The 27,425-nt window shown below is 38.2% G+C and overlaps 2 protein-coding genes and 1 pseudogene across 2 annotated transcripts in view; all 3 read left to right on the forward strand.

The window, feature by feature from the left end:
- Nucleotides 1-10,835, forward strand: part of GCSAML (germinal center associated signaling and motility like) — a 51,548-nt gene extending 40,713 nt beyond the window's left edge. Inside the window, exons 4-5 of the mRNA XM_057307194.1 lie at nt 9,331-9,359; nt 10,279-10,835. Coding sequence (XP_057163177.1) covers nt 9,331-9,359; nt 10,279-10,521 — 272 coding nt within the window. The 3' untranslated portion in view covers nt 10,522-10,835. The remainder of the gene's footprint in view (nt 1-9,330; nt 9,360-10,278) is intronic.
- LOC113247471 (40S ribosomal protein SA-like) lies at nt 5,177-7,925 on the forward strand (annotated as a pseudogene).
- Nucleotides 10,836-16,983: 6,148 nt separating the features above from the next.
- On the forward strand, nt 16,984-17,910 carry LOC113247504 (olfactory receptor 2G3-like). The gene has a single exon (XM_026488597.2). It carries the CDS (start codon nt 16,984-16,986, stop codon nt 17,908-17,910), a length of 927 nt encoding a protein of 308 aa, XP_026344382.2.
- Nucleotides 17,911-27,425: the final 9,515 nt, after the last annotated feature.

The raw sequence follows: 27,425 nt of genomic DNA on the forward strand, positions 1-27,425 counted from the left end.
ATGTTCATAGCAGCATTGTCCACAATAGCCAAAGCGTGGAAGGAACCGAGATGCCCTTCAACAGATGACTGGATTAAGAAGTTGTGGTCCATATATGCAATGGAATATTACTCAGCTATCAGAAAGAAAGAATTTTCAACATTTGCTGCAACATGGACGGCACTGGAGGAGATAATGCTAAGTGAAATAAGTCAAGCAGAGAAAGACAATTATCATATGATTTCTCTCATCTATGGAACATAAGAACTAGGACGATCAGTAGGGGAAGAAAGGGATAAAGAAAGGGGGGTAATCAGAAGGGGGAATGAAGCATGAGAGACTATGGACTATGAGAAACAAACTAGGGCCTCAGAGGGGAGGGGGGTGGGGGAATGGGATAGACTGGTGATGGGTAGTAAGGAGGGCACGTATTGCATGGTGCGCTGGTTGTTATACGCAACTAATGAATCATCGAACTTTACATCGGAAACCGGGGATGTACTGTATGGTGACTAACGTAATATAATAAAAAAAATTAAAATAAATAAATAATAAATAAATAAATAAAATCTTTTAAAAATCACCACCTTTGCATCTTTTCAATATTCAAATCACTAATTTCCTGATTTCCTTGGGGAAGATACATTGCTATTGGTTAGTTTGTTTACATTCCATATGGACCAGGTCACCAGAGCAGAATAGGAGAATCAATGTGATCATGTTGCCCATTGGTCAATATATCTATTTTACCCTTGTTTTCATTATGTGGTGATATTCACAGGCTGTGTTTATGGTTCGTCTCCACTCACTGTGAAATAGATATAGGAGAAAAATATTTTACCCTTTACTGTGATTAGTGGGCTCAGGTACAAAGGATATTCTTTCAGAGCAATTTACTTGGTCTTTTAATTCTTGAATTACAAATTTAAAGTCATGATGGTATCTTGATTTGTGTTTATGTGCTTCAGAAGCAATTGCTCAGTCTTTGTACTCCTCATTTTTTTCATAATGGTCAATTGGAGCAGCCATTTCGGGTGGCCTCTTCCACGGAGATGACTGCAGGTTAACTTTAGCAAACTCTTTTTTTTTATAATAATTTTTTCTTATGTTAGTCACCATACAGTACATCCCAAGTTTTTGATGTAAAGTTCCATGATTCATTACTTGCATATAACACCCAGTGCTCCATGCAATACACGCCCTCCTTAATACTTTAGCAAACTCTTAGCAGTGGTGCTGTGGACCACTTGTGTCCCATATTTCAATACCATTGTGATTCTCTCTGCCTGTGCAGCAAACCTGATGATATAAGTAAAACCAGTTTCTCATACTTTGGGAAGTTTGTTGCTTTCAATCATTCATGGTACCAACTGCAGAAAAGACATTGCAGTCCACTAAAGTCTCATGAATAATATAGTAGGGCTACCAGATTTACTAAATAAGAAACAAACAAAAGATTACTTTTGTATTTCAGAAAAAAAGTTGTGATGCTCCCCAGTATATTACATCATGGACTTAGGAAAAGGGGGGGTTTCATTTTATGAAATGTTGGGGGATGGATGAGCAGGTTACATTAATATACATTATATATATTCATATATTCATATTCAATATTCATATACTCCCAAATCTGTAGATGTTTTCCTCAATAATAAGGGATACATGCGTGGTAGGCAGCATAAAGGCCTACCTTTAGGTCTTTATGGTAGGCCTAAAGATAAGGCCCCAAAAGATAACAGGCCCCGAAAGATAACAAGTTTAAATCTGAATTATTTTTTCTTTAAGATGACAAAATGGGATTTTGAGGATATAATTAAGAATCTTATGGTGGAGAGAGTATCTTGGGTTTTTTTTAAAAAGTTTTTATTGGGGCGCCTGAGTGGCTCAGTCGTTGAGCGTCTGCCTTCGGCTCAGGGCGTGATCCCAGCGTTCTGGGATCGAGTCCCACATCAGGCTCCTCCGCTGGGAGCCCGCTTCTTCCTCTCCCACTCCCCCTGCTTGTGTTCCCTCTCTCACTGGCTGTCTCTCTCTGTCAAATAAATAAATTTAAAAATCTTTAAAAAAATAAATAAAAAGTTTTTATTTTAAGTCAAGTTAGTTAACCTACAGTGTTTTATTAGTTTTGGGTTACGATGTGTTTATTTAAATTCTGGTTAGTTAACATACAGTGTGGTACTAGTTTCAGGTGTAGAATTTAGCGATTCATCACTTACACAGAACACCCAGTGCTCTTCACAGCAAGCGCTCTCTGTAATCCCCATCACCTATTCAATGATACCCCCACCTGCTTCCCCTCCGGTAATCATCAGTTTGTTCTCTAGTAGTTAAAAGTCTGTTTCCTGGCTTCTTTTTTTTTTCCTGCCATGTTCATCTGTTTTGTTTCTGAAATTTCACATATGAGTGAAATCGTATGTATATACCACATCTTCTTTATGTATTCATCAGTCGATGGGCACTTGGGCTGCTTCCAGGATTTCACTATTATTGATAATGCTATAGACATAAAGCTGCATGTACCCTTTTGGATTAGCGTTTTTTTCATTCTTTGGGTGAAAACCCAGTACTGGGATTGCTGGATCATAGGTAGTTCTATTTTTAACTTTTGGAGGGACCTCCATATTGTTTTCCACTGTGACTTCACCAGTTTGCATTCCCACTAACATTGTGATAAGGTTTCCCTTTCTCCACTCCCTCACCAACACCTGTTGTTTCTTGTGTTATTGATTTTAGCCATTGTGAGTGGTGTGAGATGGTATCTTATTGTGGTTTTGATTCGTATTTCCCTCATGACGAGTGATGTTGGGTATCTTTTCATGCAGAACATCTGTTGGCCATTTGTATGTCTTTGGAGAAATGTTTGTTCATGTCTTCTGCTCATTTTTAATTGGATTCTTTGTTTTTTGGGTGTTGAGTTTTATAAGTTTCTTACATACTTTGATACTAACCCTTTGTCAGATATGTCATTTGCAAATATCTTCTCTCATTCCATAGGCTGCCTTTTACTTTTGTTGATTATTTCCTTTGCTGTGCACAAGTTTTTGTTTTGATTAAGTTCCAATAGTTTATTTTTGCTTTTGTTTCCCCACCCTCAGGAAACATATCTAGAAAAAATTTGCTATGACAAATGTCAGAGAAGTTAGTGCCTGTGTTCTCTTCTAGGGTTTTTATAGCTTCAAGTCTCATATTTAGGTCTTTAATCCATTTTAAATTTATTTCTTGTGTGTGGTATAAGAAAGTGGTACGTTTCATTCTTTTGCATGTTGCTGTCCAGTTTCCCAACACCATTTGTTGAAGAGACTGTCTTTTTCTCATTGGATATTCTTTCCTGATTTTGTGAAGAATAATTCACCATATAATTGCAGACTTATTTCTGGGTTCCTTATTCTGTTCCATTGATCTGTGTGTCTATTTTTGTGCCAGTACCATATTGTTTGGATTACTATGTCTCTATGATATAACTAAGTCCAGTATTGTGATGCCTCCGGCTTTGCTTTACTGTTTCAAGATTGCTTTGGCAATTTAGGGTCTTTTGTGGTTCCATACAAAATTTAAAAGTGTTTGTTCTAGTTCTGTGAAAGATCCTGTTGTTATTTTGATAGGGATTGCATTAATTGTGTAGATTTCTTTGTGTAGTATAGACATTTTAACAATATTTGTTCTTGTAATCCATGAGGATGGGACATCTTTCTATTTCTTTATGTCTTCTTCAATTTCTTTCCTCAGTGTTTTCTACTTTTCAGAGTACAGATCTTTTACCTCTTTGATCAGGTTTATTCCTAGGTATCTTATTTTCAGTACAATTGTAAATGGGATCCATCCCTTAATTTCTCTTTCTGCTGCTTCCTTATCAAGGTATAGAAATGCAACCAATTTCTGTACACTGATTTTGTATCCTGCAACTTTAATGACTTTGTTCATCAGTTCTAGCAGATTTTTGGATGAGTCTTTCAGGTTTTCTATGTAGAGTATCATGTTATCTGCAAATAGTGAAAGTTTTACTTTTTCCTTATTGATTCGCATGCCTTTTATTTCTTTTTGTCTGATTGCTGCAGCTAGGACTACCATGTTGAATAAGAGGTGAGAGGGGACATCCCTCAGTTCATGATTATAAAACAATATTAAGATTGAAATTTTGTTTCATCAAATTATTTTATATGAATAAATAAATAAATAAAGTCCCATACATGAAATTGGTGCATTGAACATGACATTTTATTTTTGAAAATAGTGAGCTATGAGAAACTATCAGCATGTTGTTTTTGCAGAATCTGTTAGATGTGCCTCGTATAGTGACTAAAGGTCACTATCAAGCTTATTAAGTTGTAAATTTCAGAATTACTTGATATTCCGCTTATAATTTGGTATTTTTGCCATATTTAGTGTTCTGTGACCTCTCTCATTCAAGATTGTTAATTAAAAAAAAATACTAGTTGTGGGGATCAGGAAGATGGCAGCAGAGTAGGACCCCGGGCTTGCCTTATTCCATGAACATGACTAGATAACAAGGAAATCATCCTAAATACCCTAGAAATAGACCTGAAGACTGACAGAACAAACTCGACAACTAAAGGGAAGGAAGAAACCATATTTAAGAAGGTAGGAAGTGCAGAGATGTGGTTTAGGGGAGAACAGATCACAGGTGCTGTGAAAGGGAGGGAACCTGCTCATGAAGAAGGGCAAGAGAGAGAGAGGAGCAAACAGATGAATGCACAAGGAGAATGTTTCCCCAAAGCCACTGGCTTGGAAAGTGGGGGTACCTGAATATCATGAGGTCTTGCTACCAGCAAGGCTTAAAACTCGGAGTTTTAAAGGCTTGAGCTTGGCTGGAATAGAGCCCGGAGGGCACAGTGCTGCTCCTGGAGAGAAGGCAGGCAAATAATTGGGCCTAAATACATATCCATCTGTGGGAAGCAGTGCAGTCCCTACACTGGCTGCCTAACTTGCTTACCCCAAGACCCACACCCCTGTGCTCTGGTGGAACTGCACCTTTCAGTCACATTTGCCTCAGTCCCAGTGCAGTGGTCCCTTTCCCCAGAAGACACGTCTCTTGACTAAGGAGTTTTGCAGGACTTCCCTTCCAGTGGAGGTGGTGTCAAGTCTCATTACACAAGCAGACTAGAGCACACCTCGTTAAAACTCACCATATTCAGGTCAGGGACCAAACACTGCCCACAGCAGGCAAGGAGAGCCTCTGCAGATGACTGGCCTGAAGGACAGAGCAGCCAGAACACAACAGCAAAACGTACACAGCTCACACCAGAGATACTCCCTGATGTACCAGGTGCTACATGACATATTCACAAGGCCATTATTTTCAGAAGCAGGAGACATAGCTGGCTTTTCTAACACACAAAAGAAGACAGAGACTTAGACAAAATGCAAAATCAGGAATTTATCTCAAATGATAGAACAACATGAGGACTGGTCCAGAGATCTAAGTAAAACAGATATAAGCAACATGCCTGATAGAAAATCCAAGGCAATGATAATACAGATACACACGGGTTGAGAAAAGAAGAGAAGACATCCATGAGACCCTTACCACAGAGACACAAGGTATACAAAGGAATGAGTCAGAGATGAAGAATACAATAAATGAGATTAAAAACAGGCCTGATGCAATGAGCAGCAGGTCAGAAGAAGCAGAGGAATAAATTAATGGCTTATAAGACAAAGTAATGGAAAGCAGTGAAGCTGAACAAAAGAGAGAAGGAAGAATTATGCAAAAGGAGAATAGACTCAGGGAACTCAGTGACTCCATCAAACATAATATTTGTCTTATAGAGTCCCAGAAGAAAAGAGAGAAAAGGAGGCACCTGGGTGGCTCAGTTGGTTAACCGTCTGCCTTCAGCTCATCATGATCCTGGAGTCCTGGGATTGAGCCCCACATTGGGCTCCATGCTCAGCAGGGAGTCTGCTTCTCCCTCCGCCCCTCCCCCTGCTCATGCTCTCTTTCACTCTCTCTCAAAAAAAAAAATCTTAAAAAAAAGAGAAAAGGACACAGAAAGTTTATTTGAAGAAATAATAGCTGAAAACTACCCTAATCTGGGGAAGAAAACAGACATCCAGATGCAGGAGGCACAGAGAACTCCCTTCAAAATCAACAAAAACAGAAGAACAACAATATTATAATTAAATTTGCAAAATATAGCAATGAAGGAAAAAAAATCTCATGAGCAGCAAGACAAAAGAAGTCCTTAACTTACAAGGGAAGACCCATAAGTCTAGCTTGAGATTTCTCAACAGACAGTTGGCAAGCCAGAAGGGAGTACCATGATATATTCAATATGCTGGATGGGAAAAATATGCAGCCAAGAATATTCTATACAACAAGGCAGAATAGAAGGAGAGATGAAGAGTCTCCCAAACAAACATGAAAGGAGCTCATAACCAGTAGACTAGTCCTGCAAGAAATATTAAAGAGGACTCTTTGTGTGGAAAGGAGAGATCGGAAGTGACAGTATAAAGACAGGAAACAGAAGCAGTAAAAAAAATAAGTGTTTCTGTAAAAATCAGCCAAGGAACTCACACCAAAAACAAAAAAAGATATAAAATATAGCAACATATACCTAAAATGTGTGGGAGGAAAGGAGAAAAGACTGGGTTCAAACTTGAATGACCATCAACTTAATATAGACTTCTACTTGCAAAAGAGGTTGCATACAAGTGTAATACCAACCATATATCAAAAACCACTAATGAACATACAAAGAATGAAGAGAAAGAAATCCAAATATATCACTAAAGAAATCAGCAAAGCCTAAAAATAGAAAGACAAGAAAGGACAAGAGAAAATGTCCAGAAACAACCACAAAATAAATAATAAAATGGCAACAAGTACATATCTATCAATAATTACTTTGAATTTACATTCAAAGTACATGGAGACTAAATGCTCCAATCAAAAGACATAAGGGGTCAGAATGGACAAAAACAAAACAAAAACAAACAAACAAAACAAAAACAGACCAAGCCCATCCCTTTCCACAGTACCCAAGGAGGGGTCCCTATGGCATTGTTTGTGTTTCCATCATAACTTACGGGGAAACTTTCACAAAGTTCAGAGCCCTTGATGTCCTGAAAATGAATGGAGAGGGTGTCCTCAAATTCCTTGCAGCAGGAACACACTTATGTGGCACCAGCCTTGACTTCCAAATGGAACAGTGCATCCACAAAAGGAAAAGTGATGGCATCTACATCACGAATCTGAGGAGAACCTGGGAGAAGCTTCTGCTGGCAGCTCATGCCATTGTTGCCATTGGAAACCCAGCTGATATCAGTGTCATATCATCCAGGAATACTGGCCAGACAGCTGTGCTGAAGTTTGCTGATGCTACTGGAGCCACTCCTGTTTCTGGCTGCTTCACTCCTGGAACTGTCAGGAACCAGATCCAGGCAGCCTTCTGGGAGCTGAGACTTCTGGTGGTTCCTGATCCCAGGGCTGAACACCAGCCTGTCACAGAGGTGTCTTATGTTAACCTGCCTACCATTGCTCTGTGTAACACAGACTCTCCCCCGTGCTGTGTGGACATCGTCATCCCTTGCAACAACAAGAGAGCTCACTCAGCAGGTCCCATGTGGTGGATGCTGGCCCCAGGGAAGTTCTGTGCCTGAGTGGCACCATTTCCCATGCACACCCATGGGAGGTTGTGCCTGATCTCTACTTCTACAGAGATTCTGAAGAGATTGAAAAGGAAGAGCAGGCCCCTGCTAAAAATGCTGTGACCAAGGAGGGAGTTCAGGGTGAATGCACTGCTCCAGCTCCTGAGTTCACCATTACTCATCCTGAAGTCACAAACTGGTCCGAAGGCATGCAGGTGCCCTCTGTGCCTTTTCAGTAGTTTCCTAATGAAGACTGGAGTGCTCAGCCTGCCACTAAAGACTGGTCTGCATCTCCCACTGCTCAGGCCACGGAATGGGTAGGAATAACCACTGTGTGGTCTTAAACTGCTCTTCCAAAAAGGCAAAGTTGAAATAAAGTTGACAGAAAATAAACAGTTTCTAAAAGTTGAAAAAAACAAAACAAAACAAAAGACCCATCTGTACGCTGCCTGCAAGAGACTCATCTCAGACCTAAAGATTCCTGGAAATTGAAAGTGAGAGGATGGAGAAACATTTATCATGCAAATGAGTGTCAGAAGAAAGCCAGAGTAGCAATACTTACACTGGATAAACTATACTGTAAAATGAAGACTAACTTTTTGAGGAACCTCCATACTGTTTTCCAAAATGGCAGCACCTGCTTGCATTCCCACTGAGAGTGCAAGAAGGTTCCCCTTCCTCTACATCCTCACTAACACCTGTTGTTTCTTATGTTGTTGATTTTATCCATTCTGACTGGTGTCCGGTGATATTTCATTGTAGTTTTGATTTGCATTTCTCTGATGATGAATGATGTTGAGCGTCTTTTCATGTGTCTGTTGGCCATTCGTATGTCTTCTTTGGACAAATGTCTATTCATGTCTTCTGCCTATTTGTAATTCGATTATTTGTTTTTTTTTTTTTTGGTTTTTGAGTTTTAAAAGTTCTTTATATATTTTAGAAACTAACCATTTATCAATATGTCATTTGCAAATATCTTCTATCATTCCACATGTGTCATTTAGTTTTGTAACCTCTTTGACATTGTCCATAGCAACTTCTTTCTAGGTATGTCTCCTGAGGCAAGGGAAATAAAAAAAACAAAAATAAACTTAAAAAAATGAACATGAACAAATCAAGAAATAGTTCTCTAAAAAAATACTAGTTGTGGATCTCAGATTAACAACAAAAATATAAATTACTTTAGCATTCATAGATGCAGTTAACCTGAATCTTTATATTTGTATTTAATTTGAAATAGTTAATTTTGTTACTTCAGTGTCTATCTCTGCTATAACTATTTATCTGTAAGAATTAAGATTTCCTTATGACAAAAAGAAAGATTTCCTTATGATAGTTTTATAGAATTTATATCTTAAATTTCACACATAATTGTTCTTTCTTTGAACTTGCCGTACTTTATTGTCATGGCATGTTTGTGAAGAAAATTTTATTACTCAATTCCAAAATCTACTTTCATTTAGCAAATTTACTTTATTTTAGCAAATTACACAGAAACATAGTATTAATGCTTCTTGAACATATATTCACATATTTTTTTACATATATTCACATATATTAACATTTATTCTTTCCTGATCTTGTCATTCCGCTTGAGAACCTGAGTAATAACATGAGATAATGTCACATACTTGGATGGTGGACTTCCTTGCAGTTTTATCACTGCATTTTATCATTTTCCCCTTTCCCTCCAACTTGTGATAGTTCAAAAAATCTTAGTTTTGTTGTTTTTTTTTCTTAATCCTTCAGGTAAAGAAGTTTCATCTACTTCTAATCAGGTAATAAAAAATATTAATTTGTGTGATAAATGTCAAAATACAGATGACTTTATTTAAGGATAGCTGTAGGTCTTTCTTGTAATTTCTGAATGAGCTTATCAATGTATTTTATGCTTTAAATAATTTTCTTTATAATTTTAATGAAGAAACAGAGAACATTAAAAAAAACATTATTTTAACTGATTTTAGTGACTGGCAAATTCTTATTGTTGACCCAATTCTACTGAAGTTTATTATTTTAATTTTCAAAGGTACCATAACAAAACTAAAATGAAATAAATTTACACATATTATTTAACTACCATAAAACATTAATTCCTTTGTTTTCCATGTTGCCTTCCAATATTTAAGCCCAGGAATTAGCATTTATATTTACAAATATGGTGGAAATTAATAGACATAAAAGTGTTTATTCCTTTTAATATTACATCACAAGCATTTTATTGATTTAATTACAATATAATATCTTAGTGTTTTCATTTTTCTTTCATGGTCTATGTAACTGAGGATGTATTTAAGCTCAGAAATTTAATTTTAAATTGCTTATGAAACTTGATTTTTATGTAGTTTGATTAATTACTTACTTGAGGTATGATTATTGCATATATTATGTCTGAATATGTGTGACTTAATGTATACAACGACTTTCTTTTAGATACTCAGAAGGGTAATAATATCCTTCTTTTTTCTTTTGTTATTTGAAGTGAAATGAAAGAATAATGAATAGTAGCTTAGAACACAGTACATATTTGCTAAAATGAAGTCTGTAAGGTATTAGGACTTGGAGAAAGGGTTTTGGATACCTGCTGTGTAAGATTACCGTCAGACAATAAGAAAGGAGGTGCGGTCACTGAGCTTAAATCTGATGGATGGTCCTGGATCCTTGATTTATGATTGTTACTATTTTTGTGCTTGGCAGGAAAATGAGAATGGCAGTGGTTCTGAGGAACTGTGCTACTCCGTCATTAGTCACAGACCTTATCGGAGGCCCTCCCTAAGCTCCAATGATGATGGTTATGAGAATATCGACTCTACCACAAAGCGAGTGAAGCCATTTAGAAATGGGTCAGAAACAGAATATGCCCTTGTCAAGATGACTTATGTTACCAGGCCTTCTTCCTGTACCCTCGAGCATGATTATGAACTTGTGCTTCCCCACTAGAAATCTCATGCTTCATCATCTTACACTAACAAAGATGATACAGAATAGTGACCTCCAGGGGAGTGTTTCTGCCTCTTTGGAACATGACGACTCTGTGATTTGGGTTAAGCACTATAAATGGACATAAAGGTATAGAATAGTCTACGTATTTTTGCCTGTAAGGTTTGAAGACATGGAGATGCTGGAACCTTCATAGGGCAATGGACATCCATAGATATATGACATAATTTCCTATTCCAACACTGCTCTCTAAATTTCAAATGCCAAAAATTTCCACTCATAACTATCTATCTCACTTTTGAGGTGTAATCTACTCAATAAACTTTTAAAATATAAGACCAGTGACCAGACCCTCTGCTAACCTGATTTTTACTTAAATTTTTATTTCTTCATGTATTGGAAATTCTTGTTTGTAAGCTGTGGTAAGCAATATGTTTTGATACTGACCTTTCTGAGAGGGGAAGCTGAAAGTCATTAAAAAAGAAGAAATGCATCAAGTTTAGTTACCCACTGTCTTTTTCTCCAATGGTAAGTCAGGGGATTCTGTTCAAAGATTAGGAAAACAAACAAAAACAAAAACAAACAAAAAAAGTAAACTTTGTGCATATAGCTTTGTTCACAACATACTAGTTAATTTAATCTATTACTAGGAACCTCTGCTGAAGGATTGTGAAGAGGGTTTGTCTTAACTTCAGGCATATTGGGAGTTCTGGGAAGATGGCAGAGTAGGAAGATCCTGAGATCACTTCACTTCACAAACACACTGATATAATAGGCACATTAGTGCAATTAACTCTGAAAAGACCTGGAGACAGAACAGATTTTCCATAGTTAATTACAGAGAAGAGGTCATATCAGAAAAGACAGGAAGGGCAGATGAATTGGGAAACAAGCATGTGACAAGACTAACCACAAACACAAGGGGCACCATAAGCATGGTGAACCAAGATAAGACTCCACACCTGGCACCCCAGGTGTGGGGGACCTGCACGAAGACCAGTCCCCATAAGATTTGGCCTTGATAACAAGTGGAGCTTAAATTTGTGAGTTTCTACAGTGGGCCTTAACTCCAGGTACTTTAAAAATCAGTGGGCTTAGCTCCAGGAGAGCTGGGGGTCAATAGAAAGCTGAGTCTCCACCCCTAAAGAGATAGCTTAAAAAAATAACCCTGCTGAGATGCAACATGGAAGCAGCAGTTCGAAAAGTGCCTGGAATATGCAAGAGGAGATTTATGTACCAATCTTAAGTAAATAAATACTTCTCCAAGAACAAAAAGGCATCACTTTCTAGATAGCCAGACATTTGCCGGGGTTGGCGGGAATGCCCTTCACCTCCCTTGCTAACACCATGCCCCTCACCCACATCTTCCCCTGCAGACCCACCCCAATCAACCCACCCCACTCTGTAGGTCTCCCTCCAAAGTGATTACTGCCCCCCAAACACCCTGGAAGCAACTCCAACAGGAACAGGCACCAATTGGAAGTGACTCCCGCCCTAGGGAGAGGGGAAGATAATCAGACCAGTGCACCAACCATCCTAGCAGCTGAATCTTATAGCTGGCAGCACAGAGAGAGTGCAACTGCAGCTCTGGTGGGTAAACTGGGGGCAGGCATCTCGTCTGTCTGGTCCCACCCACCAATGACAGCCTTTCAGGGGACAACATAGGGAAGAGCACCCTGCAAGATGGTGTGACTGCAGTCTCAATAGATGGACTGGGAGTAGGCATCTGGTTTGATAGCCAAATCAGCACAGCCACAAAAGTCTCTTGGGTGCAGCATAGTGAGAGGGCCTTGCAGTTCAGTGTGACTGCGGTCCCAGCAAATAGGCTGAGGCAGGCATCAGCTCTGACTGCTGACATGGCAACTACAAGCCCATGGTGGCTCCAGACAGGCCCATTAACAGCACAGGAACAAAACCCTGCCTACTGTGTTGGGCCATTGCAGCCAACTGGACTGAAAATAAACATGGCTCAGCCACAAGAGTTGGGCACATGCAACCTACATAGGAAACACACCTGAAGTGCTTGGTCTGGGGAGTAAGGGGTATTGTATGACAGGGCACCATAGAACCTCTTCTTTATAAGGCTACTATTTTCAAGATCTGGAACATAGCTGACTTTCCTAATACATAGAAACAGAGAGTCAGACAAAATGGAGAAAGAGAAGAGTATCTCTCATATAAAAGAACAGGACAAAGCCACAAAAAAAGAACAAAATGAAAGAGATAGGATATGCCTGATAAAGAATTCAAAGTAATGATCATAAAGATACTCACTTTATGAAAAGAATGGAAAATCTTAGTGAGACCTTCAATAAGGATATAGGAAATATAAAAATGAACTAGAAATAAAGAACATGATAACTGAAATTTTAAAAAAATACAGTAAAGGGAATCAATAAAACGTTAGAGGAAGCAGAAGAGCAAATCAGTGATCTGGAAAACAGGGTAATGGAAAGTAATAAAGCTGAATAACAAATAAAAAAATAATAAAAAAATAAGGAACTAGGTGACATCATTAAACCTAATAACATTGGCATTATAAGGATCCCAGAAAGAGAAGACAGAGAGATGGGGGCAAAAAAATTTATTCGAATAAATAATAGCTGAAAATTTCCCTAACCTGAAGAAGGAAAACAGATATCCACATCCATGAGGCACAGAGAGCCTCTGACAAAATCAACCCAAGGAGGTCCAGACCAAGACACATAACAGTTAAAATGGTAAAGGGCAGTGATAGAGGGATGCCTGGGTGGCTCAGTTGGTTAAGCATCTGCTTTCAGCTCTGGTCATGATCCCAGGATCCTGGGATCGAGTCCTGCATCAGGCTCCCTAGCACGGAGCCTGCTTCTCCCTCTGCCTGCCTCTCCCCCTGCTTGTGCTCTCTTTCTCTGACAAATAAGTAAATAAAATCTTTATTTAAAAAAGTAGTGATAGAGAACTTTGAAAGGAGCAGAGAAAAGTTACAAACAAGGGAAAGCCCATAAGGTTATCAGCTATCTTTTAAAAAAACTTTACAGCAAAAAGAGAGTGGCATGATAGGTTCAAAGCCCTCAAAGGGAAAAAAAATGGAATAAAAGAAAAAAACATGCATCTAAGAATGCCCAGCAAGTCCATTATTCAGAGTAGAAGGGGATCTAGAGTTTCCCAGACAAATAAAAGTTAAAGGGGTTTATCACCACTAAACCAGCATTACAAAAAACATTAAATTATGTGAGTGGAAAGAAAAGACCATAATCGGGAGTAGGAACATTATTTATAATAGGTAAGGAAAACATTTAAAAGTTAATGCAAACATACAAAAAGTAGTAGACTAACGATTATAAAATCAGTATGGTGGTTGAAGCACAATGGCAGTAAAATCAATTATAAATACAAAAATCAGTCAAGGGAAAGTAAAAATAAAAGAATGTAAACTATGAGATCACATTCATCAAACATGGGGAGGGGAGTAAAAATTTAGTGCTTTTAAAATGGGTTCAAATTTAAGTGACCATCAACATAATATAGAGTGCTGTATTCATAAGATGTTATATGTGAACCTAATGGTAAACACAAATAAAAAACCTATAACAGATACACAAAAAATTTAAAGGATTCCAAGCATATCACTAAAGAAAGCCTCAAACCACAGGAGACGATAGCAAGGCAAAAATAAAGGACAGAGAAGAATTACAAAAACAACCATAAAACCAGAAATAAAATTACAATAAGTATATACCTATTGATAATTACTTTGAATCTAAGTGAACTAAATGCTCCAATCAAAAGACAGGGTGTATGTCAGAGACATGAACAAACATTTCCCCAAAGAAGACATCCAGATGGCCAACAGACACATGAAAAGATGCTCAACATCACTCATCATCAGGGAAATGTCAATTAAAACTACAATGTGATATTACCTCACACCTATCAGAATGGCTAAAACACCCCCCCAACACACACAGGAAACAAGTGTTGGTGAGCATGTGGAGAAAAAGGAACTCTCATGTATGCTTGGTGGGAATGCAAACTGGTGCTGCCAGTGTGAAAAACAGTATAGAGTTTCCTGAAATAATGAAAAATAGAATACCATATGATCCAGTAATTCCACTACTGGGTATTTACCCAAGAATGCAAAAACACTAATTCGAAAAGATATCTGCACCCCTATGTTTATTACACATTATTTACAGTAGCCAAATTATGTAAGCAGCCCAAGTGTCCATCAATAAATGGGATGGATAAAGATGTGATATTATATATATACATATATATATGTTAGAATATTACTCATCTGTTAAAAAGAATGAAATCTTGCAATTTGCAACAACATGGATAGCTCTAGAAATTGTAATGCTTAGTGAAATAAGTTGGTCATCTTATTTGAATGCTGAAAACTGCAAATAATCCCTTGCTAAGTAGTAAGATTAGACTGACACAAATTTCTTTCTTTTTTTTTATTTAAAGATTTTATTTATTTATTTGACAGAGAGACAGGCAGTGAGAGAGGGAACACAAGCAGGGGGAGTGGGAGAGTAAGAAGCAGGCTCCCAGCGGAGGAGCCTGATGCCGGACTCGATCCCAAAACGCTGGGATCACGCCCTGAGCCAAAGACAGACACTTAACGACTGAGCCACCCAGGCGCCCCTAGACTGACACAAATGTCTATCCTACAGGCATCCTTTTCCCTAAGTGATTCCTGATGAACTATACACTAGTGAACACGCGTCTTAATTACTTCCTTGGGGTTCTTTGCCCCAGTGACCTCAGCCAAGTAAACATACTGTATATCCCTCTTTGTTACTTCCTTACACGCTCATTTTAGAGACGAAGGAGAGTCTACTCCAGGAGGAGACTCATTTTCCCTTTGCCGGTGCCTGCTTTTTGACCTCAGGTAAACAATGTCAGTAACAATGCCCTTATTTCTCTTCACGTGTATGTGTCCATAGATCTCACGACAAGAGGCTCTATGGGAAGTAAAGCAATCACTTATTTGTGGCTCTTTTATAATAAATACAGAATTGAATAAAGTTTTCCGTTATTAATTAGATTTAAGGGGAGCTAGTATGATTTTTTTCAGTATTTTACCAGACAGATACATGTTTCTCTTATGTCAGTTAATTGAAAGAACTATTTGCACATAGATCCCAAACTACCAATCTGTTCCCTCTATGTCGTGGAGGAAGTGCTAACTTGAAAACAATGCTATTTGGATTTCATGTAAATATCTCAAATAGTTCCGTCCTTTTCCAATATATGAATGTTATTATGTAGACAAAATGTGCCATACAACACATTTATAGTTCAATTAAATTTTCAGAAAGTATAAACTGATTAAAAAATATTAGGAAAGTAAAATATGGATGGTGTTCATTGTGAATATACCAACATAATCCATTTTAAAGTGGTCAAATGTACTTTTGTTTTCCTGCCTATTCTATATTAGGATGATGTTTAAGGAATTTCTTTGGTAATAAGGATCTGGCAGATGGAGCCTTCCAACAAAGCTCCAAGCATGCTGCAACATACATGAGGTCCTTAGCTAGGTTCAGAATGAAAATTTCTGTTCCCGATTTTCAAAATAGGGGGGATATATGCATATTTGAAGGCAGAGGTAAAAAAAAAAAATGGGAGTAGTCAAGGTTCCAGGCGATGTAAATATATAAAATAAGTAAATGACAAAAATCCTAAGGAAGGCAGGAAGAAAATATTAATGTAGGCATAAGAGAGGGTGAGGGTTTAAATTTAAAGTGCTTATTTATGGTTCAGAGAGGAATGTGCTCTCCTACTGGGTGTTTACCCCAAAGATACAGACGTAGTAAAGAGAAGGGCCATATGCACCCCAATGTTCATAGCAGCTTTGTCCACAATAGCTAAATCGTGGAAGGAACCGAGATGCCCTTCAACAGATGACTGGATTAAGAAGTTGTGGTCCATATATACAATGGAATTTTACTCAACCATCAGAAAGAACGAGTTCTCAACATTTGCTGCAACATGGACGGCACTGGAGGAGATAATGCTAAGTGAAATAAGTCAAGCAGAGAAAGACAACTATCATATGATTTCTCTCATCTATGGAACATAAGAACTAGGATGATCAGTAGGGGAAGAAAGGGATAAAGAAAGGGAGGGTAATCAGAAGGGGGAATGAAACATTAGAGACTATGGACTCTGAGAAACAAACTGAGGGCCTCAGAGGGGAGAGGGGTGGGGGAATGGGATAGACCGGTGATGGGTAGTAAGGAGGGCACGTATTGCATGGTGCACTGGGTGTTACAAGCAACTAATGAATCATCGAGCCTTACATCGGAAACCGGGGGTTGTACTGTATGGTGACTAACATAATATAATAAAAAATCATTAAAAAAAAACAAAAACGGAGAGGAATGTGTTCTCTTTGCCTCTTTTAGGTTGGCACCCAGGAAAGATGATGACCGTATAGATTTCTATTCAGTCTCATATTTGCAGTGAAAGGTAATGGTTATTCGTAATGCCAGCTCCTTTGCTGGATTTTTCCTGTTGGGCTTCTCTGAGCAGCCTCTGTTAGAGATGACCCTTTTTGTCATCATTGTGCTTTTCTACTTGCTGACTCTGCTTGGCAACATGGCCATCATCGTATTGGCTCATCTGGATCCCCTGCTCCACACCCCAATGTATTTTTTCCTCATCCACTTGTCTTTAATGGACCTCTGCTACACCACCAGCACAGTCCCCCAGCTGCTGTTTAACCTGCAGGGCCCAGAAAAGACAATTAGCTATGGTGGCTGTGTTGGTCAGCTGTATGTGTCCTTGGCAATGGGTTCTACAGAATGCATTCTCCTTGCAGTCATGGCTGTGGACCGCTATGTGGCAGTATGCTGGCCTTTGCACTACACTGTTCTCATGCATCCACGTGTCTGTCGGCAACTGGCGGCCACCACCTGGCTGACTGGCTTGGCTAGCTCACTGGTACAGACTGTGCTTATCACACAGGTTCCCCTTTGTGGAAGGAACGTCATAGACCATGTCTTCTGTGAAGTACCAGTTCTCCTCAAACTCGCTTGTGTGGATACCACATTTAATCAGATGGAACTCTTCCTGGTCAGTGCACTTTTACTCCTGGTGCCTCTCACTCTCATTCTTATTTCCTACAGCTGCATTGCTCAGGCTGTGTGGAAGATGAAGTCCCATGAAGGTCGCCAAAAGGCCCTAGGGACTTGCTCTTCCCATCTGGTGGTGGTGTTTCTCTTCTATGGCACTGCTATGGCCACTTATCTGCAGCCCACAGCAGCCACCTTCCAGAACCGGGAGAAGTTCATGGCCTTACTGTATGGAATTGTCACCCCAACTCTAAATCCCTTCATCTACACATTACGTAACAAAGACATGAAAGGGGCACTGAGGAAGATGATAGGGAAAGATTAAAGAACAAGGAGTTTGAAGAGATGATGGAAACTGGAGAACTGCTTAATGCAAACAATTCATGAGATGCTTTTAATTCTGAAGAAATGGTCAAGTTTATTTTATTTCTGAGTAGCCAAACTCCTGTGTCAGAATTCATTTTATCATGTTATTATATTTTTATAGCTTATTTACAAGGATAAGGTAAATGAGTTTAGCTACACCTATCTTCACTCTACCAATTAACTAGCTACATAACAAAGGTCAACTTATGTAATTTCTTTTATTGTCATTATTATTTTCAATGGGTATGAAAATACCCATCCTACAGAGCTGAGAGTCTATTTTGAAGATGGAGCTAGACAAATTATGATTTATTGCCTAAAAATATAAAACATAAGCAATCCTATATACAATTTTGGGGGATTAGTTTTAGTTTTAGGTTGCTTATTTGGAAGTATACAATCTCCAAGTTGGTAGGGACCTTGGAAGACATCTGGCTTTATCTAGTATACAAATCCCTGTCAAATACTTTTGAGTAGTAGTTGTTCAAGCTTGCTTGAACATTCCCACAAAATCTGTTTTATCCCAAGGTATATATTCCACATTTTGAAATATATGCTCATTATACTGTTTTTTAAATTAGATTAAGCTGGAAATTTGCTTTTTTACTAATTTAACCTTATTGATTTGGGATTTGGCCTGCAGAGCCAGAAAAAAAAATGACCCTTGAAAATATAATGTTCCCTTTACCTAAACGTGTTCAATATATGGAACAGACCAGAAATCTTCCTCAATTTATGATGGGATTGCACCCCAATAAACCTATCATCAACTGAAAATATTTTAAGTAAAAAATGCACTTTATACATTTAAACTATTGGACACTATTGGACATTCATCCTAACCTACCTTAACCATACTCAGAACACTTATAATAGCCTGCAGTGGGCAAAATCTAATACAAAGCCCATTTTATAAAAAAAAAAAAGTGTTAAATACCTCATGTAGTTTATTTAACACTACACCTTTTAAAAGTGAAAAACAGATTGGCTGTGTGGGTACAGAACGGTTGTGGGCGTATCATTCTTTACCTCCGTGATCACGTGGATGACTGGAGGCTGTGCCGTGGCTTCCTGTTGCTGCCCAGCATCATGAGACTAAAGTACCAATGTTGTTATCCTGCAAAAATACCAAATTTAAAATTTGAAGTATGGTTTCTACTGAATCACTTTTACACCATTGTAAAGTCAAGAATTTGTAAGTCAAATTGTTGTAAGTCAGGGATTGTCTGTAAAAGGTGTACAACTTCTTTGAATGAATGCATAATTATTTGAACTCTTTCTTTGGTACCATGATGCCAACTCTTTTTTTTTATAATAATTTTTTATTATGTTATGCTAGTCACCATACAGTATATCCTTAGTTTCTAATGTAGTGTTCCATGATTCATTATTTCATGATGCCAACTCTTCTCACAATCTTGGTATTTATTTTTTAAATTAATTAAATTTTTTGAAAAATCTGCTTCAATTAATCAACTTTTTGATCAAGTTGATTTATATGGACATAGTAAGGTGGACTGAGTTTGTATTTTACATTCCATGAGTATATTTTGCTAAAAGCCAACATGACTTAAAAACTGGGAGGTTACTGTCTAGTTAATTCCTATAGGCATTCCTCTCTGTCTTTGTAGAAAGGAAAATGGCTGTAATATCATTGACGGGCAATAGGCTGCCACATCCACTAAGATTAAGCAGTGGCCATTATGAATTACATCCCTACTCCACAGGAGTAGTACTTTCAGGACTGTTCAAAGCTCAGGAGAATACACATGTTGCTGAAGTCCTTTTGTCACTTTCCCACCAAGTATTCTTTCTCAGTATAGAAACTGTTATATTATGTCTCTGTAAAATACACAGTACAGCAAGAAAAAAGACAAAGTTTTCTCCTTCCGCTTGGCTGCCTCAACCAGAAACATACGAGACATCTGTGAATCCTCTCTTCTCTCACTTTCCATATCCAATCAACCATTATATCCATGGATATATCTCCTTAGTGCTCCTCAGACTAGTTTACCGTCATTTCTAGTCTAACTTAAAAGAGAATGTTATTTGCTTACAATAGGCTGTATAGATACTTGTTGAATAAGTGAATGAATCAAATAAATAATGATTAGCTTCAATAAATTGGTTAGGTAACAATGCTATATTAAATACAAATAAACATTTATATAACAATGCTACTTCAAACACACTCTTTATACACCAGCAATAACAAGTTAAGGGTAAACTCCGTTTATTAGTTTATAATTTTGAATTGTGCATTAAGCATGTTTTTCCTTATCTTATATTGACCTGGGCCATTAGTACGGAGCAGTAATGGCAGGCAGTCTTTTTTTCTTTCTTCTTCTTTTTTTTAATCTTAAAAGTAATGTGTTCAAGTTTTTTCCACTGAATATATTATTAAAAGTTGGTTTTGGTATATAATTCTTAATAGATACAGAATGTCCATTTCATTTCTGGTTTTCTGAGATTTAAGAAAAACCACAAGTTGCTGTTGAACTCTACCAGATGCTTTTTTCCCCCTGTATTTACTTTAAAAATTATGTGAAAGTTTTCTTTTGGGCTATTTTTCTAATGAATTGTATTCTTATATTTCCTGTGATTGACTCACTTTGCAAAACTCATATAAACTCTATTTGATAATAATTTAAAAATGTTTACTTGTATTTAATAAATATTTCATTTCTGTATTTTCAGTCAATGTTGATAAGTCTTTGTAATTCTTCCGACCTAGCACTTTTGTAGGAACACAATTCTGATGATCAGTGAAGAATACCATAGGACATTCTACTTCTGAAGACGATCAAAATGAGAGCATAGGATTGAAATGGGGATATAAAGGCAATGCAAAACGGACAGCATTGAGAAGGACTTATTCCAAGAGGACGTTGCATTTAATTTAAAATCTACGTAGGACAGTGGAGTGAGTTTTGGTGCGAGGAACAGGAAATCTGTGCAATTACTTTAAATGTTAGATGGGCTATATTTCTTAGGCAAAAAGTAGTCTGGTAGGTTGGTGGCTCAATCATACCATTAGAAATCATTCAAGTATGGGTGGAGGGGGACTTTACATATAAGAGATATCATCCTGCATGGTTTAGAAAAAGTGACTCTGATGTCTAATGAAGTTATACCTACCATTTTGAGTGGGAATCTGGGAATACAGAAGCGGTGGTGAAGCATCAAGGAATTAGCTCAAGGGGAAGCATGTTCCCCATTGTCTGAAAGAAAAAAATGGAAGGAGAAAGTGTCATCCCTCTAGAGGGCTATTGGGAATTGTGGATGGAGCTGCTTTGAGCATGCTGTAGGGATGTTGCCTCTCTCAGAGATGTATTTAAACAGAGACAAAGTAGGGAGAAATTACCCTGATGGTTTTCATTCTAAATTTGTTCATGTCTTCCTGGTGCCTTGAATTGCCTAGACTCAGGAACTCCAACTAGAATTCAGCAAGCAAATAAACCTGAGATACAGTCCATAGGGATCAGCTTTCCCTAGCAGAGAGCAAAGGTTAAAGAAGGGTAGATAATTGGTAGGAGGCCAAGTGGAAAAAACATTTTCCACAGTGGCTGCACCAATTTATCATTCTCACCAACAGAAACGAGGATTCCTTTTTCTCCACATCCTCATCAATACTTGTTATTTCTTGTTGTTTTTATTCTAGTGATTCTGACAGGTGTAAAGTGTTATCTCACTGTGGTTTTGATTTGCATTTCCCAGATGGAAAGTGATGGTGAACATCTTTCATGTGTTTGTTCATTTGTCTGCTCATTTTAAAATTGGACTATTTGTTTTTTGAGTGTTGAGTTGTATAAATTCTTTATATATTTTAGATAATGACCCTTTCTCAGCTATGTCATTTGCAAATATCTTCTCCCATTCCATAGGTTGCCTTTTAGTTTTGTTGTTTCCTTCACTATGCAGAAGCTTTCTATTTTGATGAAGCCCCAATAGTTTGATTTTGCTTTTGTTTCCCTTGTGTCAGGAGGCATATCGAAAAAGAAGTTGCTACAGCCGATGTCAACGAAGTTCCTGCCTATGTTCTCTTCAGGGACTTTCATGGTTTCAGATCTCACATTTAGGTCTTTCATCCATTTTGAATTTATTTTTGTGTATGGTGTAAGAAAGTGGTCCAGTTTCATTCTTCTGCATGTTACAGTTTAAATGCTATACCACAAACACCATTTGTTGAAAAGACTTTCTCATTGGATATTCTTTCCTGCTTTGTTGAAGATTAATTGACTGTATAGTTGTGTGTTTATTTCTGTTTTTTTTTTAATTCTGTTCTATTGATCTGTGTGTCTATTTTTGTGCCAGTACCATATTGTCTTGATCACTATAGCTTTGTAATATACCTTTAAGTCTGGACTTGTGTTGTCTCCAGCTTTGCTTCTCTTTTTTAAGGTTGCTTCGGGTATTTGGGGTCTTTTGTGGTTCCATACAAATTTGAGAATTGTCTATTCTGGTTCTGTGAAAAAATGCTGATGATATTTTGATAGAGATTGCATTAAATGTGCATATTGCTTTGGCTGATATAGACTTTTTAAAAATATTTGTCCTTCCAATCTATGAGCATGGAAGGTCTTTCTCCATTGTGTCCTCTTCAGTTTCTCTCATCAATGTGTTTTACTTCTCAGAGTACAGCTCTTTCACCTCTTTGGTTAGGTTTATTCTTAGGTATCATCATTTTGGGTGCAATTACGAATAGCATTCTTTTCTTATTTTTTCTTTCTGTTGCTTCATTATTGCTGTATAGAAACGCAACAGATTTCTGTGCATTGATTTTGTATCCTGCAACTTTACTGAATTTGTTTATAGGTTCTAGCAGGTTTTGGGTGGAGAATTTCAGGTTTCCTATATACTGTCACATGTCATCTGCAAAGAGTAAAAGTTTTACTTCTTCCTTATGTTTTAGATGCCTTTTATTTATTTATTTGTCTGATTCCTGCAGCTAGCGCTTGCAGTACTACATTGAGTAAAAGTGTGAGAGTGGACATCTTTGTCTTTTTCTTGATCTTAGGGGAAAAGCTCTCACTACTTCCCCATTGAGGATATTGGCTGTGGATTTTTAACATATGGACTTTTTTATGTTCAGGTATGTTCCCTCTAAATCTAGGTTGTTGAGGGTTTTCTTTTTTTTTTTTAATAATAATTTTTTTTATTATACTATGTTAGTCGCCATACAGTACATCCCTGGTTTTTGATGTAGGTTCCATGATTCATTACTTGCATATAACCCAGTGCACCATGCAATACGTGCCCTCCTTAATACCCATCACCAGTCTATCCCATTCCCCCACCCTCCTGCCCTATGAAGCCCTCAGTTTGTTTCTCAGAGTCCATAGTCTCCCATGCTTCACTCCCCCTTCTGATTAGCCCCCTTTCTTTATCCCTTTCTTCCCCTACTGATCTTCCTAGTTCTTATGTTCCATAGATGAGAGAAATCATATGATAATTGTCTTTCTCTGCTTGACTTATTTCACTTAGCATTATCTCCTCCAATGCCATCCCTGTTGCAGCAAATGTTGAGAAATCGTTCTTTTTGATAGCTGAGTAATATTCCATTGTATATATGGACCACATGTCCTTTTTTAGTTTTTAAAGATTTTATTTATTTATTCAACAGAGATAGAGAGAGCCAGCGAGAGAGGGAGCACAGGCAGGAGGAGTGGGAGAGGAAGAAGCAGGCTCCTAGCGGAGGAGCCTGATGTGGGGCTCCATCCCAGAATGCCGGGATCACGCCCTGAGCCTAATGCAGATGCTTAACCACTGTGCCACCCAGGCGCCCCAGGACCACATCTTCTTAATCCAGTTATAGGTTGAAGGGCATCTCGGCTCCTTCCACAGATTTAGCTATTGTGGACAATGTTGCTATGAACATTGGGGTGCATATGGCCCTTCTTTCTTATTTTTAAAAAAATTTTTAATGTTTTTTTATTATATTATGTTAGTCACCATACAGTACATCCCTGGCTTTTGATGTAAAGTTCGATGATTCATTAGTTGCGTATAACACCCAGTGCACCATGCAATACGTGCCCTCCTTACTACCCATCACCAGCCTATCCCATTCCATCACGCCCCTCCCCTCTGAAGCCCTCAGTTTGTTTACCAGAGTCCATAGTCTCTCGTGCTTCATCACCCTTCTGATTACCCCCCCATCCTTTATCCTTTTCTTCCCCTACCTATCTTCCTAGTTCTTATGTTCCATAGATGAGAGAAATCATATGATAATTGCCTTTCTCTGCTTGACTTATTTCACTTAGCATTATCTCCTCCAGTGCCGTCCATGTTGCAGCAAATGTTGAGAACTCGTTCTTTCAGAGAGCTGAGTAATATTCCATTGTATATATGGACCACATCTTCTTAATCCAGTCATCTGTTGAAGGGCATCTTGTCTCCTTCCACGCCTTGTCTATTGTGGACATTGCTGCTATGAACATTGGGGTACATATGGCCCTTCTCTTCACTACGTCTTTATCTTTGGGGTAAATACCCAGTAGTGCAATGGCTGGGTTATAGGGTAGCCCAATTTTTAACATTTTAAGGGACCTCCACACTGTTTTCCAGAGTGGCTGCACCAAACTGCATTCCCACCAACAATGTAGGAGGGATCCCCTTTCTCCACATCCTCTCCAGCAATTGTTGTTTCTTGCCTTGTCAATTTTTTTCATTCTAACTGGTGTAAGGTGGTATCTTAGTGTGGTTTTGATTTGAATTTCCTTGATGGCTAATGATTTTGAACATTTTTTCATGTGTCTGTTAGCCATTTGTATGTCATCATTTAAAAGTGTCTGTTCATATCTGCTGCCCATTTTATGATTTATTTGTTTCTTGTGTATTGAGTTTGAGAAGTTCTTTTTTTTTTCTTAAGATTTTATTTATTTATTTGACAGAGATAGAGACAGCCATCGAGAGAGGGAACACAAGCAGGGGGAGTGGGAGAGGAAGAAGCAGGCTCCCAGCAGAGGAGCCTGATGTGGGGCTCGATCCCATAACGCCAGGATCATGCCCTGAGCCGAAGGCAGACGCTCAACCGCTGTGCCACTCAGGCGCCCCTGGGTTTGAGAAGTTCTTTGTAGATCTTGGATACCAGTCCTTTATCTGTAGTGTCATTTGCAAATATATTCTCCCATTCCGGGGGCTGCCTCTTAGTTTTTCTGACTGTTTCCTTGGCTGTGCAGAAGCTTTTTATCATGATGAAGTCCCATAAGTTCATTTTATCTTTTGTTTCTCTTGCCTTTGGAGATCTGTCATGAAAAGGATTGCTGTGGCCCATGTCATAGAGATTGCTGCCTATGCTCTCCTCTAGAATTTTGATGGATTCCTGTCTCACATCGAGGTCTTTCATCCACTTGGAGTTTATTTTTGTGTATGGTGTGAGAGAGTGGTCAAGTTTCATTCTTTTGCATGTAGCTGTCCAATTTTCCCAGCACCATTAATTGAAGAGACTGTCTTTTTTACACCTGATGTTTTTTTTCTGCTTTATCAAAGATTAGTTGCCCAAAGAGCCGAGGGTCCATTTCTGGGTTCTCTATTCTGTTCCATTGGTCTATGTGTCTGTTTTTGTGCCAGTACCATGCTGTCTTTGTGATCACAGCTTTGTAGCACAGCTCGAAATCTGGCATTGTGATGCCCCCAGCTTTGTTTTTCCTTTTCAACAGTTCCTTGGCAATTCGGGGCCTTTTCTGTTTCCATACAAATTTAAGGACTATTTGTTCCAGTTCTTTGAAAAACGTTCTCGGTATTTTGATCGGGATAGCATTGAAAGTGTGGATTGCTCTGGGTAACATGGACATGAGAACTCTTAATCCAGAATTAACTATGTTAATTCTTCCGATCCATGAGCATGGAATATTTTTCCATCTTTTTGTGTCTTCCTCAATGTCTTTCAAGAGTGATTTATAGTTTCTAGAATATAGGTCCTTTACGTCTCTGGTTAAGCTGATTCCAAGGGAACGTATGGTTTTTGGTGCTATTGTAAATGGCATGGATTCCCTAATTTCTCTTTCTTCCATCTCATTATTCGTGTAGAGAAATGCAACTGATTTCTGAGCATTGATTTTGTATCTCGCCACATTACTGAATTGCTCTATAACTTCTAATAGTTTGGGAGTGGATTCTTTTGGGTTTTCCATATAGAGTATCATGTCATCTGCGAAGAGAGACAGTGTGACATCTTCTTTGGTGATTTGGATACTTTTTATCCCTTGTTGTTGTCTGATTGCTGTTGCAAGGACTTCTAGTACTATGTTGAGTAATAGTGGCAAGAATGTGCATCCTGGGGCGCCTGGGTGGCACAGCAGTTATGCGTCTGCCTTCGGCTCAGGGCGTGATCCCGGCGTTATGGGATCGAGCCCCACATCAGGCTCCTCCGCTATGAGCCTGCTTCTTCCTCTCCCACTCCCCCTGCTTGTGTTCCCTCTCTCGCTGGCTGTCTCTATCTCTGTCGAATAAATAAATAAAATCTTTAAAAAAAAAAGTGTGCATCCTTGTCGTTTTCCTGATCTTAAGGGAAAGGTTTCCAGCTTTTCCCCATTGACAATGATATTTGCTGTAGGCTTTTCATAGATGGTTTTTATGAGATTGAAGAATGTACTCTCTATCCCTCCACTATGAAGGGTTTTAATCAGGAAAGTATGCTATATTTTGTGAAATGCTTTTTCTGCATCTATTGAGAGAATCATATGATTTTTGGCTTTTTCCTTCTGGATTAAATCTAAGACACCAATCAATTTGCGAATGTTGAACCACCCTTGCATCCCAGGTATGAATCCCACTTGGTCATGATGGATAATCCTTTTAATGTACTGTTGGATTCTATTAGCCAGGATCTTGTTGAGGATTTTGGCATTCGTATTCATTAGGGAAAGCAGTCTGTAATTCTCCTTTTTGATGGGGTCTTTGCCTGGCTTGGGGATCAAGGTAATAATGGCCTCATAGAATAAGTTTGGTAGCTTTCCTTCTGTTTCTATTTTTTGAAATAGCTTTAGGAGACTAGGTATTATTTCTTCTTTGAATGTTTGGTAGAATTCCCCAGGAAAACCATCCAGGCCTGGAGTTTTATTTTTTGGAAGGTTGTTTATCACTGTTTCAATCTCTTCATAATTAATTGGACTGTTTAAAATCAATTTCTTCCTGTTTCAATCTTGGTAATTTACAGGTTTCCAGGAAGTCCTCCATCTCTTCCACGTTGCTTAATTTATTGGCATTAAAGCTGTTGATAAAAGTTTCTAATAATCCTTCCAATTTCAATGGTGTTTGTCGTGACCTCTCCTTTTTCATTCATAATTTTAATAATTTGGGTCCTTCCTCTTTTCTTTTGGATAAGTCTTGCCAGTGGTCTGTCAATTTTATTGATTCTCTCAAAGAACCAGCTTCTAGTCCTGTTGATCTGCTCTACTGTACTTCTTGTTTCTGATTGATTGATTTCTGCTCTAATTTTGGTCAGCTGCTTCCTCGTGAGTGGATTAGGCC

This window comes from Ursus arctos, unplaced genomic scaffold (genome assembly GCF_023065955.2).
Source record: "Ursus arctos isolate Adak ecotype North America unplaced genomic scaffold, UrsArc2.0 scaffold_5, whole genome shotgun sequence".
NCBI classification, from domain to species: Eukaryota; Metazoa; Chordata; class Mammalia; order Carnivora; family Ursidae; genus Ursus; species Ursus arctos.

Bases quoted from the DNA above. Each gene is read 5' to 3' on its own strand.
- LOC113247504 (XM_026488597.2), top strand. From the start codon at position 16,984: ATGGTTATTCGTAATGCCAGCTCCTTTGCTGGATTTTTCCTGTTGGGC.